The 18,218-nt window shown below is 37.3% G+C and overlaps 1 protein-coding gene across 3 annotated transcripts in view; it reads left to right on the top strand.

Annotated features, from left to right (window-relative positions):
• The window catches only part of How (protein held out wings), a 38,607-nt gene that overhangs the window by 12,155 nt on the left and 8,234 nt on the right, over window positions 1–18,218 (top strand). The window contains exons 2-6 of one of the 3 annotated variants that reach the window (XM_070296152.1): window positions 7,670–7,803; window positions 11,351–11,467; window positions 12,129–12,272; window positions 12,703–12,805; window positions 13,604–13,903. In XM_070296152.1, the coding sequence (XP_070152253.1) occupies window positions 7,670–7,803; window positions 11,351–11,467; window positions 12,129–12,272; window positions 12,703–12,805; window positions 13,604–13,903 (798 nt within the window). The remainder of the gene's footprint in view (window positions 1–7,669; window positions 7,804–11,350; window positions 11,468–12,128; window positions 12,273–12,702; window positions 12,806–13,603; window positions 13,904–18,218) is intronic. The other 2 variants (XM_070296153.1, XM_070296154.1) reach the window with 2 other exon arrangements.

Here is an 18,218-nt window from a genome sequence, read left to right as displayed (position 1 = left end):
TCTCCTCTCCTATCCGCGGAAGAGAGCGAGACTCCCTCGTGCGCGCCCGCCCGCCCGCCCGACAACGGCGTTTCTCCATTTCTAAATAAGGAAATGCCTACGCTCTTCCCTCCTCCGCCTCCGTCGTCGTCGATTGTCGCACGTTCCTCGCATACATACACGCGCGGTTCTTAACCCATTTAACCCTGCAGCTCCATTTTTGGATCGACGAACATGATTGACCGAAGGAAGTGGGAAGAGTGGAAAATTTTGTCCATTATTCTTCGATTGCATCAACGGCTCGCGTCGATCCTGACTCCTTGTTTCTCCCTCGGTCTTTATATGGAAAGAAAATCTCAACGCGTTCGTTTCCGCATACTTAACTGTACATTTCGCTATAAAAAAATTTCCATGCTCCGAAAATTCATTCGCGACATGAATTTTAAACCCCTTTATAAACGTGCCAAATTCAATCTCTTTCCTCCTCTCTCTCTCTCTCTCTGGGAAAAAGGGAGGGAGAGAGAAAGCCATCCTACGCAACAACGCGCGCGGTCTTTAACTCGGGCCCTTAAGGGCCCGGACTATAGCGGGGCTGATGACCGTACCAGGGAGCGGAGCGATACGATACGTGGCTTCTCGGCTCTTCTGTATGCAACTGTGGCGATTGCCTTCTCCGTTTTGCATTTGCATTACGGATAAGACAGAGTGCGAGAATTCCACAGGCGAAAATTCCGTTCGGGATATATTCGCAGGATAAATCGAAGTTGGCAAAGTTTCATATTTTTTTAGATACTCACTTAGAGCTTTTTGTTTAATCCTGGGTTAATTCAACAAACATCTTTAAATCACAAGGGAATCTCACTCATCGGAGATCCTTTCGATAATTCGTTTTTATGTTAGAATTTATTGTTAGAAGTTTTATTCTTATCATATATCTAATATCTATATTCGAATTAAAACCAGTTTCTTAACCATCTGATATTTAAAAAAAAAAAAAAAAAGTGTAATTTGTAATTCATAATTTTTGAATTATAGATAATCAACTGTTATCGTGAACCTTCATAAATTATATATAATTTAACTTTCTGATTATAATAAAAAAAAATATCCCGCGAGATACGATTATAATGTACATCCCCTTTTCTTTTCTTTTCTTTTCTTCTTTTATGAATCCATTTTCAGAATCAGAGTACTTCCTTTTTTCTTAACTTCTTCCCCTCTTTTCCGATATTTTATCTTGGCTTCCATAGAAAAACTTATCGTAGTCAGTATTTTACATTTGTCCACCTCTTCCTTTCCTCTTCCCGTTTCAGCTTCCATCTCTTGATTGTTATAGATACCATCACGATATCCGTGGTGATTATCTCGCGTGTTTCGCGCGTGCTATTCTCTGTCTGTCTGTCTCTCTCTCTCTCTCTCTCCCTCCCTCAATCACCGAGTTTCTCCTCGGTCTTCATAACTGTCATCTCGCGTGCTGCATTTTCCTTTCGCTTCGTTAACCTTTCCAAGATAATCTTGGATCTTCTCTTCTTCACTATACGCTTGAGATTTTTTAGAAAGTCACGATTCTTCGATTAATGGATTCGAGATATATATATATATTACTCGATTACTATTAATTTGTCATTCTGCATTCATATTAATATTTCTTCATTAGATGCTTTATATTTGTTAGAAGAAAGTAAAGGAGTGTGCTCTGTTTTATTAAAATATTTAAAGATAACAATTAAACTACTAAGAGAAAAATATCCGCGTTCGATATATCTTATCGAATCTATTTTTTTAAAATTCTTTTTATATGATGATTAATCATATCGTCGCGTTGTACGGAATTGCGAGAGGTTCATTATCCCGAGTTTTTGCGAAACAGCGATAGCGAGCCATAGAACCGGTATCGTAATTTCCTGTCATCAACGATTCGATCATGTATAATGATCGTAATTCTCGTTTCCTGGTTTTTTTTTTTTTTTTTTTTTTTTTTTTTTAAATCTAGAAACGATATTCGAAATCACGTCAGGGTTGGACCGGAAAAGTTCAGTGAATGGAAAAGATGATGATAAATTTCGGTTTCTACCGCGCCGGACTTTATCCAATAGAATAAACTGACGAAAACTATAAAAATAACTATAATATATAACACTAACGTATATTTATATAAACTTTGTGCAAAAAGATTTATTTTTCCTTCAATTAATCAATCATATCAATCGCTATAATTTAAAAATGGACATAATCTAATAATAAAGTCTTTTTTAATTCAAATTAATATGCGAAATTTTTAAAACAGAAACTTTGACGATGTAAATATTACTAAATTTTGTATTAATTTTTAATTTCATCAAGAAAAATGTAATAGTAATAGGATTGAAAATTTTTATCAATATGTATATAACTGGTTTGTATTTATCATTCAACATCTTCTTACAAAAAACTAATTTATCCGCTACACGTGGATATTCCTATTAGAAATTTATTAATTTTGGATGAAGCTTAAATTTTTTTAAAAATACTCTCGGTTGACAAATATAAATAAAAAGATTTTCTATTTATACTTTAATATTTTTAATAGAAGAAACCAGTTTTTTTTTTCCTCCCGAGAAATACCGATTTTTATCACTGGCATGGATTTTATCCAAAGAAATGTGGAATTTCGCCAATTCTGAATCACGCAGATAAATCATTTCTGTGCATGCAGATCTAATATCTACTTCAGCATGATAATGGCGAATTAAAATCCCCAGTGATGTTTCCCGCGCAGAGTCTCACTTCTGAAGTTCTGATGCGATTTGGAAGATTCCCGGAAGTCAGAAGTATTCTTGTGAGGATGATGTAGAGGCGAATGGTTCTTACGATGATCCGAAGGTCGACTACTAATTTAGAGGAGAAATACGACGATGAATTTTCATTGAACCAGTATAGCAATTTCAATGGACGCGACGATCAAGCTTAACGGTATCTCTTCTGCGTTGCAAGTTCGGTTATTTCGAGCGATCAATTTCTTGATCATTGAAAACTAGATAGAATCGTATACAAAATAATGCGTAGTAAACGTATAATTGTATTATACAGGGTGTCTACCTAAACCTTATAAAAAAAATTCCTGATCTTCCAGATATTTTTCTTCAAAATTCCAGGTAAAAAAAGATATTTTTTTGTGCAATTCTCTGAAATAAGTTCTTTTTATTGTTCTGCGTTTTCTAATGTTTTTCTCTCATACGAAGGGAAAACACAAAGCTACTTAAGTTCCAAGTTCTAGATTTAACAAATATATTGAAAAAAAAAAAACTGAATAGCTTTTGCCAAGATAAAAATTTTTAAAAAATTTGTATAACATTTTCATTTTTCATTACTAAAAATTAAAATAAAGAAAATGTACTGCGTATTCAATATTTTGTTAAGGCACTGAATATATAAACGGGGATAGATATATATTTATAACATATTTTAAACACATAATTCACAATTTGGCTTATCGGCTGATTTGCCTATTGTTTACGATATAAGAGCAAAATTATCGAAGGAAGAATTTTTGTTTTTAAATTCCACGAGTTTTAATAAAATTCCATGAGAATTTCAGATTTTCCATATTTTACCAGCGAGTAGACACCTTGGTATAAATAACATGTGTCTTAAAATATGAAACGCTATACGAAGATAATGCGCAAGTATTAAATTGCTAGCCGTTAGATAGGCGGATAAAAGCCTCGAAATCAGATATGTTGTTACATACGTCCAGGTTAGTATATATACATGTCGTACACGAGATGGACATGTCTACGGATAATCCGTTCCTCATTTCCTCGATTCGCGATCACGCGAGTATTTCGTATTTGTCGTAAAATTTCTGGAGCAACGGTACATATAAATAGACACGCTTGCCTCATCGCGCGAAAATAAATTGGGGAATTGCTTAAGGGTGCCGGCAAGATGGATGAACTAGTTGTGAATTTTACGCCATTTATATTTGTACCACACGCACACGCGCACAAATATTTTATACAGATTTATCTTTAAAAATTCGCGAGTAAGTCGCTGATATTTTATTGCGATCGCGTATATTTATTATTTTTGTAAATATTTTATAAAAGTCCTTCTCATGTACGCGCAATCATTTAGCGCGATAAGCAATTATTCTCGAAGTTGATAACGACAATTTATCGTGTATATTTATTCTTTTTTTCTTTCTTACATTTAACGTATTCGCCGTTCGAAGTCACGTATCGTCGTCGGTATTCGATCTAAAAAAATGAAGATCGCGTAATTCATGGGCGATCGCATTCTTATTGTAACGGCATTTCTCTCTGCATTCGAGCCACCGGAGAATCCAGCTGATGGCGTTTATCGCGGGCCTTTTGTCGCCGACGGCGAAGCCACGTGTCCCTCTGCGAGGCTCGATTCGGACCAATTTATCTTTTGACCGAAGCTCGTCGTTCAATTCCTCGACGCGTGTACGACAAAAATTTAATTTCGGCCTGCGTCGAAATGATTTACCTCGATCTATCAAATCCGTCGAACCAAGCGAGATCGAGCGGATTCCTTTGAAGATTTTTCGATCACGCTAAATCTCGCGATTAAACGCGATGCTATGCGATGAGAGCGGATATGGTGACTTCATGCAGCGAAGGAGAGAGTGAGGAGGGCGGGGAGGAGGGAGGGGGGGGGGCTTGTTTAATACCGTCCGTGTACGTCTTTGGAGGACGATCCCTCAGATTCCGAGCGATATGCGGATCATGTGTGTGTGTGTGTGTGTCTCATCCGATTACAACATCGGTGATCTCATGCCGCCGATGCCGCACCGCGATTTCTGCCGGCGCGCACACCCACGTGCGCGCCGTGTGTCACTTGCGATGCACTTGTAGGGACATACGATCCGGATGATCGATGCTTGTGAATCGTCGTTGTTCTTGACAACGCGCTTCTAACTGCGTAAATAAGGCCGCTCGCGAGTCTCTCGTCATATTGACATTGAACGAAGACACAGTTGAGAGCTCCCTCTTCCCCTCCCCCCCCCTCTCTCTCTCTGTCTCTTTATTTTGCATGCACTACGCGCCATACGCATCAAATATTTTGGAAGAGATCTCTACGTAAGAGAGATCTAGAGCGCGAGAGCGAGAAGGAACGATATTGTGAGTCGGAAAAGAGGGGAGGATAAGGGACGGATAGAGAGAGAGAGAGAGAGAGAGAGAGAGAGAGAGAGAGAGAGAGAGAGAGAGAGAGAGAGAGAGAGAGAGAAGTAGCCAAGAGCGACGGTCAGCTGATGTCACGCAGATGGGTTGCTCGATGAGCTGCGCCGTGCTAAAAGCAGCTATGATGCCCTCCTTTATTTCCCCTCTTTTTCCCTCCCCTCCCCCTTCCTCTCTCCCTTTATTCCTGTTTTTCTATCTGCGTCTATCTGTCTGCATCTACGTATATGCGTATAGAGCCTGTGCGTTTCCCTCTCGCGTGAATTCCTTCCAACTAATACGACCGAGAGGAACGTGACGCGTGCACCTCGCGGGCATATCGTGACGCATTCTCCCACTCTCTCTCTCTCTCTCTCTCTCTCTCTCTCTCTCTCTCTCTCGTGAAAATCGCGGCGCGAAATGACGACGCTCCGAAAGGAGAGACTCGCGCGTCGGAGGAAAGAATATAAATCCGACGATTTCTACTGGGAATAAATATGACAATTTACGGCGCGTTCATAATCCGAGAAATTGCACATATTTTCACGGTGGGACGACGAGCAATCGTCACGCGGAGACATTAAAATGCCGATGACGCGCATTTTCTTTCTTTCTTTCTTTCTTTTTTTTTATTATTTTATTTAAAATGGTAAAATGTGTGTCAGTTAACGATAAACAGCAATTTATTTATGATATTTTTATGAAACGTTCCTCTCTCGATAAATTTAATATAAATGTTCCCTTGGCGAAAATTCTATCAAACGACTTTACAAAATTTGTAAAAAAAAATTTATTATCGCCGTGACTCACGTATTATAAGCTCACTGTTTATTGAATAAAAACAACGGCATCTATTTAGAAGCTATAATTCACCTCTCTTCAAGATAATTGAGCGCTTCATTAAAAGCGTGCGTGTGTGAGAGATCGTGTAGCCGTAAACTGTTATAAACTGCAATTTACTGCGCAGATGATGATCGAATCGAATCATCTGCAATTTTGAAAAAGACTCTTAATCTCGTCAATACCAATATTTTAAATTTAGTAGACATTGTTCCCGACATATAATTATATCTTTTCATTTAAATATTTTTAATTCCCGGAAGAATCGAGGGATCCAGTAAAAAAAAAAAAAAAAAAAAAAACTCCCAGAAGCCTCGTCGCGGGGGTTAGCTCGGGTACCTCGGGTTTGCTAAGCCCGTACTCATCGTCGTGAGCCCCTGAGGGGAACGCGATTTACGCGAGAAAGCTTATCGTTCGCACCGTGAAACGTTGGTCGCGTGGATGATCACATCGGCACGAGGAGGAGAAGACGAAGAGCCGAAGAGGTCAGGCATGCGAGAAAGTGGGGCAGACGCGGAACGTTGACCTTTACGTGCGGCGGATACACGGCGTTGTAAGAACATACACGACCGGATTGCACGATGGGGCCCCGGCGCGTTTCTTTTGTCGCGATACATCGATGACCGTTTCTGCATCGTACGTATACATCGATAGAGGGAACGGGACGACAAACGAAGTCACCTTTTACACGACATTCTACTTACGATCCCCGGGAGTTGCATCGAAGCGCACGTGGTGCCCTATCCCCGTCTTCTTTCTCATTTCGATATTGCGACACGTGTTTGCGAACGAGGAGATCGAGATATTTATTTTTCTCCGCGGTATAAGATATTTTTCATAAATAATTACGATCCGTCTCATCAAATCGATTTAATTTTTTTTTTCCCCCCCATTGATTTGTCTTAAATTAAATCTAAATCGATTTACTTTACTATGTATAACTAAATTTTAGCTACAGTTTTTTTTTGCATATTTTACTCATAAATTGCACACAACTATCTATTAAAAAAAAAAAAAAAATGCAATTTGATTATAAAAGTCGAAAGTTTCTCTCATCATATTTAAACGTTAAAAAATATATGGATTTAAAAAGAAAATAATAAAACTTAAAATAATTTTAAGTTTTAATATTAATAAAATTTTTAAATTCCTGAAACGAAGTGTCGGAAAGTTCTCGATTGAATCGGCAATTCGCATCTAATTTCAATTATTGAATTATTATTCCTGATATGTAAAATATCATGTCTGTGAAATAAAAAGAGAGCCGATCATCGAAATCCCTTTTGCGATCGCAACTTAAGGTGGAGAAGCGGTGCCACGCCCAGATTCGCAGCGGCCCGTTATTAGCGCTGCGTTTGACGCACGGGTAAGTTACGCACGTACGCACACACGCGTGCGTGAGAATGCACGCGTGCGTAGGTATGTAATGACACGAAACACGCGCGCGCGCGAGGCTCGCTTACGTACACTTTTATCGAGGTCGACCGCGTCACGCATTTATCGAATAAAGGATGCACGCGGTTTCATTTCGCCTCGTTTCGTTTTCTCCGTTGACGTAAAGGTCAATCCCCGAGGTTCATCGTAGAATGACTATTCGAGACGAATTGACGGTTTACATCGAGATGTTTCGCGAGATCGGCGATAATATACGCGCGCATTCATCGGTGCCTTCTCGTTTCTTGTTACAGAGATCGCGAAGGTGCGGGCGAGTCTTTTCCAAATCAGTGGAGTGAAGAAGGAGCCGCTCGTCTTGCCGGAACCCGAGGGCGACATCACGACGCTCACAGAGAAGGTCTACGTGCCCGTTAAGGAACACCCAGACGTGAGTATCGTGACTTGAGAGAGATTTAAAGAACCGAGATTTTGAAAAATGGGGGAGAAACTAAGTAAAAAACCGATATTTTGGGATAAAAAAACTGTTTTTTTTTGTGGGGGGGGGGGGGTAATTTTAAAAGATCAATCAATTTCGATGGATGTGGCTGAGCTGATTACTATTTCGCGTTTCTTTAATCAATTGAGTTTGAATATTTTAAAACGGGTTAATTTTGATTTTTATAATTCAATGGTATTTTTGGATGTTCTTTATTTTGAAAATTTCATAAAAGTTAGAAGAAAATTTTCTCAAGCATAATTAAACTGTAATTTTAATAAATTTGATACTCATTTTTCAAAACTGTTCATCAAAGGTTAATAAATAATCATCAAATTAGATTTTTATTATAAATTTTTGAAAATGGACATTCGGAGTAATTAATGGGATAAAAAATCCACTTTTAAGGGAGTAAAAAACAGTGTTTTTTTTACCGAGTTTTTTATCTAAAGTTTTTTTTTTTCTATCCTTCTAATCTCTAATTGTGACGTGTACCTCGCGTTGCACGAACGCTAAATAAATTTTGGCATGTAATCCCTCTCTTATTTTAAGGGATTATTTTAACCTAAACGCGACTCAAGGAGATCCTCGCGAGAATTATGACTTAAAGTGAAATCTTTTCGAAGAATCGAAATGCGAGAGACTCGGATTTTACAGAATATAATTTCAACTATAGCGTGTATATGCGTTTTACGAATACAATACACGAGAAGATGACAATACCCTCTTGGAAAAAATATGGAAAATTCTAGAATTCACAGGGATTTTTTTTTTATATCTGGGAAAAAGCAGGGAATTCTCATGAAATTTTATTGGGAATTTAAAAAAAAAAAAATTATTTCTTTGATAATTTTGCTCTTGTATTGCGAGCCGTCTGGCAATCCGTCAATAAGCCAAGTTATTACAATTGTGAGTTTAAAATATATTATAAATATATATATATATATTTCTCTGTTCATATATATTCAATGGATGCTAACAAAATATGTTATACATATTTTTTATTGTAATTTTTAATGATAGAAAAAGTGAAAATATTATTTTATGCAAGTGAAACATGTTTATCTTACGAAATCTATTCTGTTTTTTTTTCCCCTCCCAGTATATTTGCAAATCTAACATTCGAAACTTAAGTGACTTTGTGTTTTTCCTTCGCACGAGTAAAAAGCATTAGAAAATGCATGCGATAAAAAAGGACTTATTTTAGAAAATTGCATTGAAAGATTTTTCAAACATTTTCTTCACCTACAATTTTGAGAAAAATATTTGGAAGTGATCAGGGCATTTTTTCTTTTTTCTTTTTTCTCCCCCCCAAGATTTTAGTCGACACCTTGAATATATTATGTATATTCGTTGCTAGCTAATCTCGTGACGTGTTGAAAGGGTCTGGAAAATTCTCCACACGCGTCCCTCGACAAACGCTCATTTCTTTAAGAAACGTCCACGAGAATTAGTAATTTTTACCCGAATCCGCTTTACATATTTCTCTTGCGGAGGAAGCTCTCTTACTCGTCGATCTCGAGACGAGAAATCGAGCGATGCGCGGCATGCACCATCGGACGTTATTTCTGTAACGCCCGAAATAGGGTTCGCGCCAAAGAAACGGTTCCCTATCCTTCTCCGCCGCGTTTCTTCGTCTCGCTTGCACGCGTCTCTCCCACTGTGGCTCATTGAGACGTAATAACGAGGTCGTGTAAGCTTATTAACCCTTCGGACGAGTGTGTCTCCCGATTTTTTTCTCAAATATATTCTCACATCAATGTTCCTTACTTAATTCATTTAAATTTAAAGGGCGAATCTTTCTTTTCCTTTCTTGTACGCATGATCTTTCTGCATAAATGAAACGATGGATATCGTTCATGTGTCAAGAATAGAGATTAAAAAATTGGGTTTTTTTAAGTGGGAGGAAGAAACTAAGTAAAAAACGTATTTTTGGGTTTTTTTTTATAATTTTGAAAGATAGCCCAGTTTTTTTTTTTTTTAAATAAAAAATGATATGAGAATTAAATTAATTTGGTTTGCTGGATCAGTAATCAATTTCAATGGATGTGGCTGAACTGATTACTATTTTGCATTTGTTTAATCAGTTGAGTTATCGAATATTTTAAAACAGGTTAATTTCGATTTTTATAATTCAATGGTATTCTCTTGATATTTTTTATTTTTGAAGTTTCATAAAAATGAGGAAAGAACTCTCAAGCATAGTTAAACTGTTGTTATTTTTGTTATTTTGCGGACCAGAAGTGAGAGGATAACACAGGACACGAAATTTGATACTTAATTTTAATAAATTTGATACTCATCTTTCAAAGCCGTTCATCCGAAGGTTAATAAATAAGCGAAATTGGATTTTTATTGTAAATTTTTGAAAATCGAGTAATAAAATAAAATTCTAATAATTAATGGGGTAAAAAAAACCCATTTTGGGGACAGTAAAAAAGTTTTTTATTTTATCGAATTTTTTACCCACAAGTAGTCTTTGTTTTTTTACTACTCTTTTAATCTGCAATCAAGAGTAGGCAGGATAGAATTATAGCGTTCGTATCAGCGCGTGAGAATGATCTAAGACAGTGGCATTCACCATTGTTTATTAACTCATTACGGATGCTCCTTGCGAACGATCGATTGATCCGTCCGTTATCACGAGTTGTGTACACGATTGGTCCTTACTCGAAGCGCTTTGTACGCCCATTGACTCGATAACATGCCCATTATCGAGTGCTGATTTTACAAGATTCGTAGTTTCCGATAATGTTCCGCGTTATCAACGACTCCTGTTATCGTCTTGACGAGAGAGAAGACGCTTCTGCTATGCGTTCGTGATAGCGAACCATCTTACCACTCGAAGCGGTTGTATAAAAAAACATTGAGCTTGCAATTACATTTGAGATAAATAGAAAAAAATCATCATTAATTATAAAGTCTTCTCTCTTAAAATGATATATATAAAAAAAAAAAATTGGCTAAGGTTTTGGAGATACACCGAGTATTTTTGAGAAAAACGTGCCAGTAGCAAGGGGGGGCTAAAGAGTCGGATGATTCACCGTCTAAATTTACCCGCCTTTATTTACCGGGATTCAACAATGAAACTAGATATCTCGCGAAGTTTTTTTTTTTTTTTCCCCATGGTCGTACAAGCCAAGTTTAGAGGTTTCAGCGGATAGTGTGTACTTCGCGCTATGAAACTAAATGATACATATTTATTTTCGACTATTATTATACCACGTGTACACGCGAGTGCAAGTGTACTGTATATTTAAATCGTAGCAGCGTCCCGGATAAAGAGGGTATCCTAATGATTACGTAAATTTAGGAAAGTGACTTTGAAATGGTGTTTTTTTTTTATTTTTTTTTTTTAGTCTCTCGCGGATCCTACGCGGAATTTCCCACTCATCATTAGTGAATGTATCCCGACAAGTTTAATTAAAGTCGAATCATCCTCTAGCGAAGGCATAAAAAAATGGAAGGATCGAATGGTCGTTATATTGTATGATTACAGTTCAACTTTGTCGGGAGGATTTTGGGGCCACGAGGCATGACTGCGAAACAATTGGAGCAGGAGACAGGATGTAAAATCATGGTTCGCGGGAAAGGGTCGATGAGGGACAAAAAGAAGGTGAGAATGAAGGGAAAATCGATGTTTCAAGGCTAAAGTTTCGCGTCACTCGCCTATACTAACTGTCAAAGAGCGTCTCGTCTTAATTATATTAAGGAAGTCAAATCTCTCTTCGCGAAATCTTCTCTACTTCTCGATTAATTAATCCGACAGCAGCGACAAATGGCTTTAAAATTAATTGTGAGTTATTCACGTTGAACATTAAATTAAGTGCTGTATTTTTTCAAGCTGCACATGGTACGCGAGCGAAATAAGCTTTCTCGTAAGTATACATAGAACAAATTCCGTATAATTCGATGTGAACACAACGTATCTTTTATTTTCCTCAACGTTAAATATGTGTATGTGTCTATTATATTATTATCACTATACATTTGGTTAACAAAGCTCCGCGTCAGTGAATTTGTCCGAAATAAGAACATGTATAAAATATATAAAATATCGTATATATAAAAAATATATACGATATACATACATGTACATAATTATGCAATATTCTCTTCCTCATTTTTTTTATTCTTAGTAAATCGATCGTTTTTGGAATTATTTTTATCTGAATTTTGTGTATGCGCGTGTGTGTGTGTGTGTATTTGACGTGAGCGAGTTAACAATTGGTTTGCATGCGCGTATAAAAATTGCGCGACGTGTGTTGATTACTTAGGAGGAGCAAAATCGGGGCAAGCCGAATTGGGAACACCTGACGGACGAGTTGCACGTGCTGCTCACTGTCGAGGACACCGAGAATCGTGCCACCTTGAAGCTCGCTCGTGCCGTCGAGGAAGTCAAGAAGCTTCTCGTGCCCGTGGTGAGAAAGTTCCAATTGTTTTTTTTTTTCCCCTCCTAGAACAGACAATAACAACTATGAGCCGAGAATAAAAAGAGAGATTTCTCTCGGCGAGAAATCACGCTAGAAAGTTTTTCTTTTTTTTTCCCTTGCTAATTTTGATCAATGACACTTGAAATAATTTATAGTGTATCGAATCTTTTAATGGAAAATTTACAAAAATTGATACAATGTATTAATCGAGCCGTTGAAAGACACGCTCGACGCCTTTAAACTAAGCAATCTCGTATATGTGTGTATGCGCGCCTTAATTATGTAATCGGCGCTTTCATATGTAAATGGAAAAGATCTGTACAATAGCGATAGTCGCAAAGTGCCTCTCTTTCCCCTCTGTAAGATAATTATCATTGTACCTCCGGTCGTGTGTTCTGACGATAATGTCGATTGTTAGCAGGCTGACGGCGAGGATGAGCTAAAGAAGAGGCAGCTAATGGAACTCGCCATTATCAATGGGACTTATCGGGATTCCAACACAAAGGTTGCCGCCGCAGCAGGTACCGTTCGTACAACTTGTCTCATTATGCATATTTTTCGACGTTTTCTGCGGCAAGGATTTTGGATAAGTTTGACGAAATCGTGTCTCGTGGATCTAAAGATGTCCCGATTCGAGAAATAGATCCATTTATTATTATTTTAATTATACTTAATTGTGTACAATCTTATCGCATCTTATCACGTATTGATGAGAAACATATAATGGTCGGATATATTTAAAAAGAGGAATGTAAAACGGACTAATGGACTGACATTGATAATCGCCTCGCGCATATTAATTGATTAATTTCACCAAAAGTAACGCTATACGACCGCATTTTTAATCACAGCTTTTTTAAACTGTCGTAAGATTTAGACACTTAATATACACTCGTATAAATACGATTATGGATATTAGCATGATTCATGATCACGCTAATACATCTTGTGAACCAGCTTCGTATTGAAAAGTGATCGCGACCTATTTCTGTCTGGTCAATAATTTACTTCAGCGACACATTGTATTTAATTCGTCCTTCGAGTCCTGTTAGATATACGTGGAAAGAAACTTAGGATAGGTTTCTGAGAAACTTATATCTCTAAAAATATGATCAGATTATGCGTGTCAAAAATTTGCTGTGCGAATGCGAAAGGACGAGGATCCTATTAATATTTCTCCGCCAAGACCTCTCTACGCATTTCTTCAAACTTTCCTCCGCCAGTATACGCACTTGCAAGCTTAGAGATAGAATCAGCGGGAGCCGGTGAAGGCTTCGCTCGAGGAGTAGATGCCCAGCAGTATCCCTTGTCTTTTGCAGCCTGCGACGAGGAATGGCGACGAGTTGCCGCTGCCGCGGCAGAGACGCAACGCCTGCTGCCGGGTCTGGCGTCCCCGATGCGGACACCGAGTGCACCTCTGGGCGCCCCGCTGATCCTCTCGCCGCGGATATCCGTACCGACGACTGCCGCGTCCCTGCTGAACGGTTCCGGGCCACCCGGCTCGCTCCTGTCGGCCGGTGATCCCCATGGACTCATCTACACGCCGTACGCGGATTACGCCAACTACGCTGCCCTGGCGTCGCCGTTGCTCACCGAATACGCTACTGCTGATCATTCTGGTGGGTTGTTCGCTCGTTGAGTTTCTTCCGCGACCGAAAAGGAGGGAGAAACATGCCTTCTCTCTTCTCTTTTTACTGAAAAAAAAAAAAAATAAATAAATAAATAAACGAAACACGCGAGAAGCGCCCTAATAAGGAGAGATACACGCGCGTCGAGACGGAAAAGACGGAGCCGTGCGCTTTTATTCATTATTATTATTATTATTACTATTTCTATTATTATTATTATTATTATTATTATCATTAATATTATTATATCGCGTACGGCACGTCATTGGTGGTTGGTGACTCTCTCTGCTTCACGGCTCGAGACGCGTTTATATAACGGTGGCTGTTTATTTTTTCTTTTTTTTTTTATTTTATAACTGTTGTGTTTAGACACGAGCAACGAACGGTTAACAATAGTAAGATTAAGAAAAAAATCTCTTTAAAAAATTGATTGTCGTATATAAAGATTCGAATCGATTATATTGATTGATTTTACTGCTAATTGTCGTAAGAAATTGTTGGTTTAATCGTTTTTACCCAGTGCCAATTTTTATATATCATCGCGTAAATTATATTGGGAAATTAAATTATTACACGGAGAAAGAACGGGATTGAATAACGTAACACGTTCGTATCGTGACACTCCGATAGCGATCGACGTTCAGCTTTGCGAAACGTGACATCAAAAAGGTTCAACGCACGTCGGTTTGCCGAGATTGTCACCAATAATACGTAGTAATACATATACAATCGAGTAAATTTTAAGACGATAATTGTTAATTACGAGCTGATCGCTCTTGTAGCTATTAATTGTTATTATCCACATCACTCGCAACGTCACAATTATCATCGTCATCGTATCATTATCTCCGTCATCGGTCGTCGTCCCGATTGTCATCATCAACATTATCATCATTATCATCGTCATCTCATCATCGTGTAGCAGTTAGCGAATACTTTTCGTAAAGATAGCTTAGAGTATAAAGCACAACCGAAATCAGTCATTTACTAGTCGCGTCCAGTTCAGATATTAATAATTACGTAAAAGCCTTAGCGTATAATGTATGCATCGCCTTCGTAATAATTGTGTCACGAAGATTCAGGGTTATCACATAGCGATATCAGAGCGGCAAGAATGCGAGACGGCCGTATTTGGCAAGATTTTATCAGGGACAGTATAGGAGGAAAAGACAAGCCAGACGCGTATATACTTGTGGTATCGTGCTGTATCGCAGGTGGATGTATTTATACTAGTCTAGAGTTTTTTTTTGTTTTTTTTTCCCCTCCATAGAACCGATATTGTACCGTTCGTCAGCAGCCACTTGTTTAGCCGTCTGAAATGTACCTTTTTTTCCTCGTATTGCTTTTAGCGTAATGCACGGTATGCAGGAAAACAAAAATATTCTATCTGATTGAATAAAAATGTTTCGACGTTTGTTTCGAATGTTACTATTTTAAGAATATATATATATATATTGCGCGTTTGTAGATTTATAAAAAGTTTACAGAAAGTTTTTTTTTATTTTCATTTATTTTCTATAGTATGAAAAAAACATATTTTTGTCGTTTAAAAATGACGAAGGAATTTAATAGTATTTGGAACTTGCTTTTTTGAGATTTATGATTTTTTTAAATTTTTTAATATAAAAATGTTGCCTTTATATATTTACTGATGGATTTTAATATTGATATCTCAGCCTTTTAATATTGTGTTTATATTGACATGCTAACCAGATAAAATATTTTTGTTCTTTTATAGATATCCGTAGTGCCAGGGAGGTCGCGATAGTGGACGATCATGTATATAAACTCGGTCGCGTTGTATACGGGAATTACAGCGTCGTCGTAGAAAACCGTTAGATACACGACAGTCTCGCGGAAAGTCGCGTTTTAGCTATTGCGCGAAAAATTCAACATAGAAATATTTAGGATACGCGAGAGATATTCTTTCCAGTCCTCTCATCCAGTATCCAAAATACACCTCTCCTACGCAGAGTGGTATGAGTTACGGTTGATACGATGTGTGTCTGACGCACTTGATACTTAATCGGACGAGAGACTCTATCCGGGAATATAATAATATATATTTTATATATACGTTGAAAGAGTTCTTTCGAGAGACGCGTCTTTCTTTCCCCGATACAAAGGCATCCAGTTACCCGGTGATTAATGATCGCGTAAGGAAAGCTTGATAGATAATGGATACACTTTTTTTTTTTTTATACATGTAAGATCTTACAATGGATTTTCTTACGTTCGACGAGGAAGATTCGTAACGTGTTATCATCAACGCGCATTACTCAGCGCAGTAATCAAAGGCCATTCATTATGTTGTAGCTATTTTATAAATGTGCATATACACACATACGCTCGTGTGTAAGTATTTCAGAGAATATATATTATATATATATATATATTTATTATTATTATTTTTTTTTCTTTTTTTTGAAGCATATATACATAGATGATATTAATGTTGTATTTGTGTAATATAGGTTTTCTTTTTTTAAAGCTTTCTTTAGAATTCGAATTTGGTATAATTTCGATGAAGGGATATTTATCGTAGACTGTAAGTCGCAGCTTAGAGACGTTTTTCTCCTTACTAAAACAAAGAAATTGATCGTTTTAATCAATCTATCGATATAGCGGTAACCGAACTTTATAGTCCGCGTTTTCTTTCTCCTTTTGTTGTTTTTTTTTTCTTCTTTTTATCTCGCGAGTACATTTTACGACACGCTTGACTTAAATTACGCTTAGAGACGATTATAACTACAAAGTATCACTAGAATCCCAATCGAATCCCTCGGGTTGATCTAACAAAGCGACTAAACAACTAACAACTCGATCCGTCCACCTCTCTTACGAAACTCACTCCACATTGTTTTTCTTACACTACCACTCGTCCCAAACGTACACCCGTACCTCTAATTACGTAACTCTTTGCAGCGATGTAATTACGCGAATCGCTTAGCGCGACGGTTATCTAAAAAAAAAAAAAAAAAAAAAACCGGGAAAATGAAACGTAAAGAGAAGAGCATTCGATCGAGAGACAGTAGCTCTTTTTTTTTTTATAGAAGATGTAATTACGAATTGAAAATCAATCGAGATGATCATCATTATTGATCGCACGATGGCAATCAAATTAGAAAACAATTTAGCGAGAACTCGTGTCTCGTCAATGTAGACAGAAACTGAATCTATCGCGCGACACGCCATACGACGTTACAAATGGCTGGTGATAGGTAGTCTGTAATAAATATACGTATGCGTAGCGTTTTTTTTCTTAGACGGGCAAGACAGTATATAGGTGGAGGGAGAATATACCCAGGGACCAAACAATATTTTCAGGACTGATGATTCTAGCGTTTACTTGTAGCAAATTCAGAGACGATACAGATAAGAGATTATGCGTTGAAAAGTATATATTTCCTTTTTTTTTTTAATTTGTGTTTTCTAATCGCACGTCCATGCCCCTGCAAGAAAGGAGAATCGAATGATGATTAGTTAGCGCACGTACAATATTTATATTATTATTTTATAGACACGCAATACTCTTTTGATGGTATAGTCTTTAAGTAATATTAAAATTCGCGTTTTGCAAATTATATATATATATATATATATGGTATATATGTATATATATATATATCTTATATTATATTATTTTATACATTTATTTAATTTTATTTTTATAAAGTTTTAGCCATTATATAGATATATTTATACAAGGTTAAGGGCCGAAGCAACGGATAGACGTAATCTCAATACTCATTGTTGTTAGGAACGGGTATGGTTGGATACATTTTAGATTACACGACAAAGATTTACCTGATTTTTTCGACAAGAATCAAAAATGGGATCTTGATTGCTCCAAGAGCGAGAAGAAACCCGGTGTCAAATAGGTTTTCTCAAGTATTTAATGAATTTTTATATATACGCAATACACATGTAAAAAAAATCTCTCACGTACCTATAAACGTCGATAGTGACAAAGAGATATGTATATTTGTAGAGATAATATGGTAGGCTTTAATGAAGTGTTTAATAAGTAAGTAAGTAAGTGCGTGTCTCCGACAAAAAGCCGTATCTCGCTTCTCACGAAATGTCAAAATATTATTAACACGAAATTTTTCAGGGATGCACGACTTTTTTCATTGATAATACAGTATTCTTACAGAGTGTTATGGTAGGACGAGTAAGCTTACCACAAGCCTAAGGAACACGACCGAACGTAAGCTACGAAAAATCGAGACGAGCATATGTCGAAATCATGAAAATCGCTATCCTGTCAATACCGAGGTATCTTTAAGCGACGAGATTTTCACAG

The sequence above is a fragment of the Polyergus mexicanus genome, unplaced genomic scaffold (genome assembly GCF_030449975.1).
Source record: "Polyergus mexicanus isolate NDT 795.1 unplaced genomic scaffold, iyPolMexi1.0 SCAF_5, whole genome shotgun sequence".
Lineage (NCBI taxonomy): Eukaryota > Metazoa > Arthropoda > Insecta > Hymenoptera > Formicidae > Polyergus > Polyergus mexicanus.
Note: the sequence above shows the minus strand (reverse complement) of the source record. Positions and strands in the feature narration are given on the sequence as shown.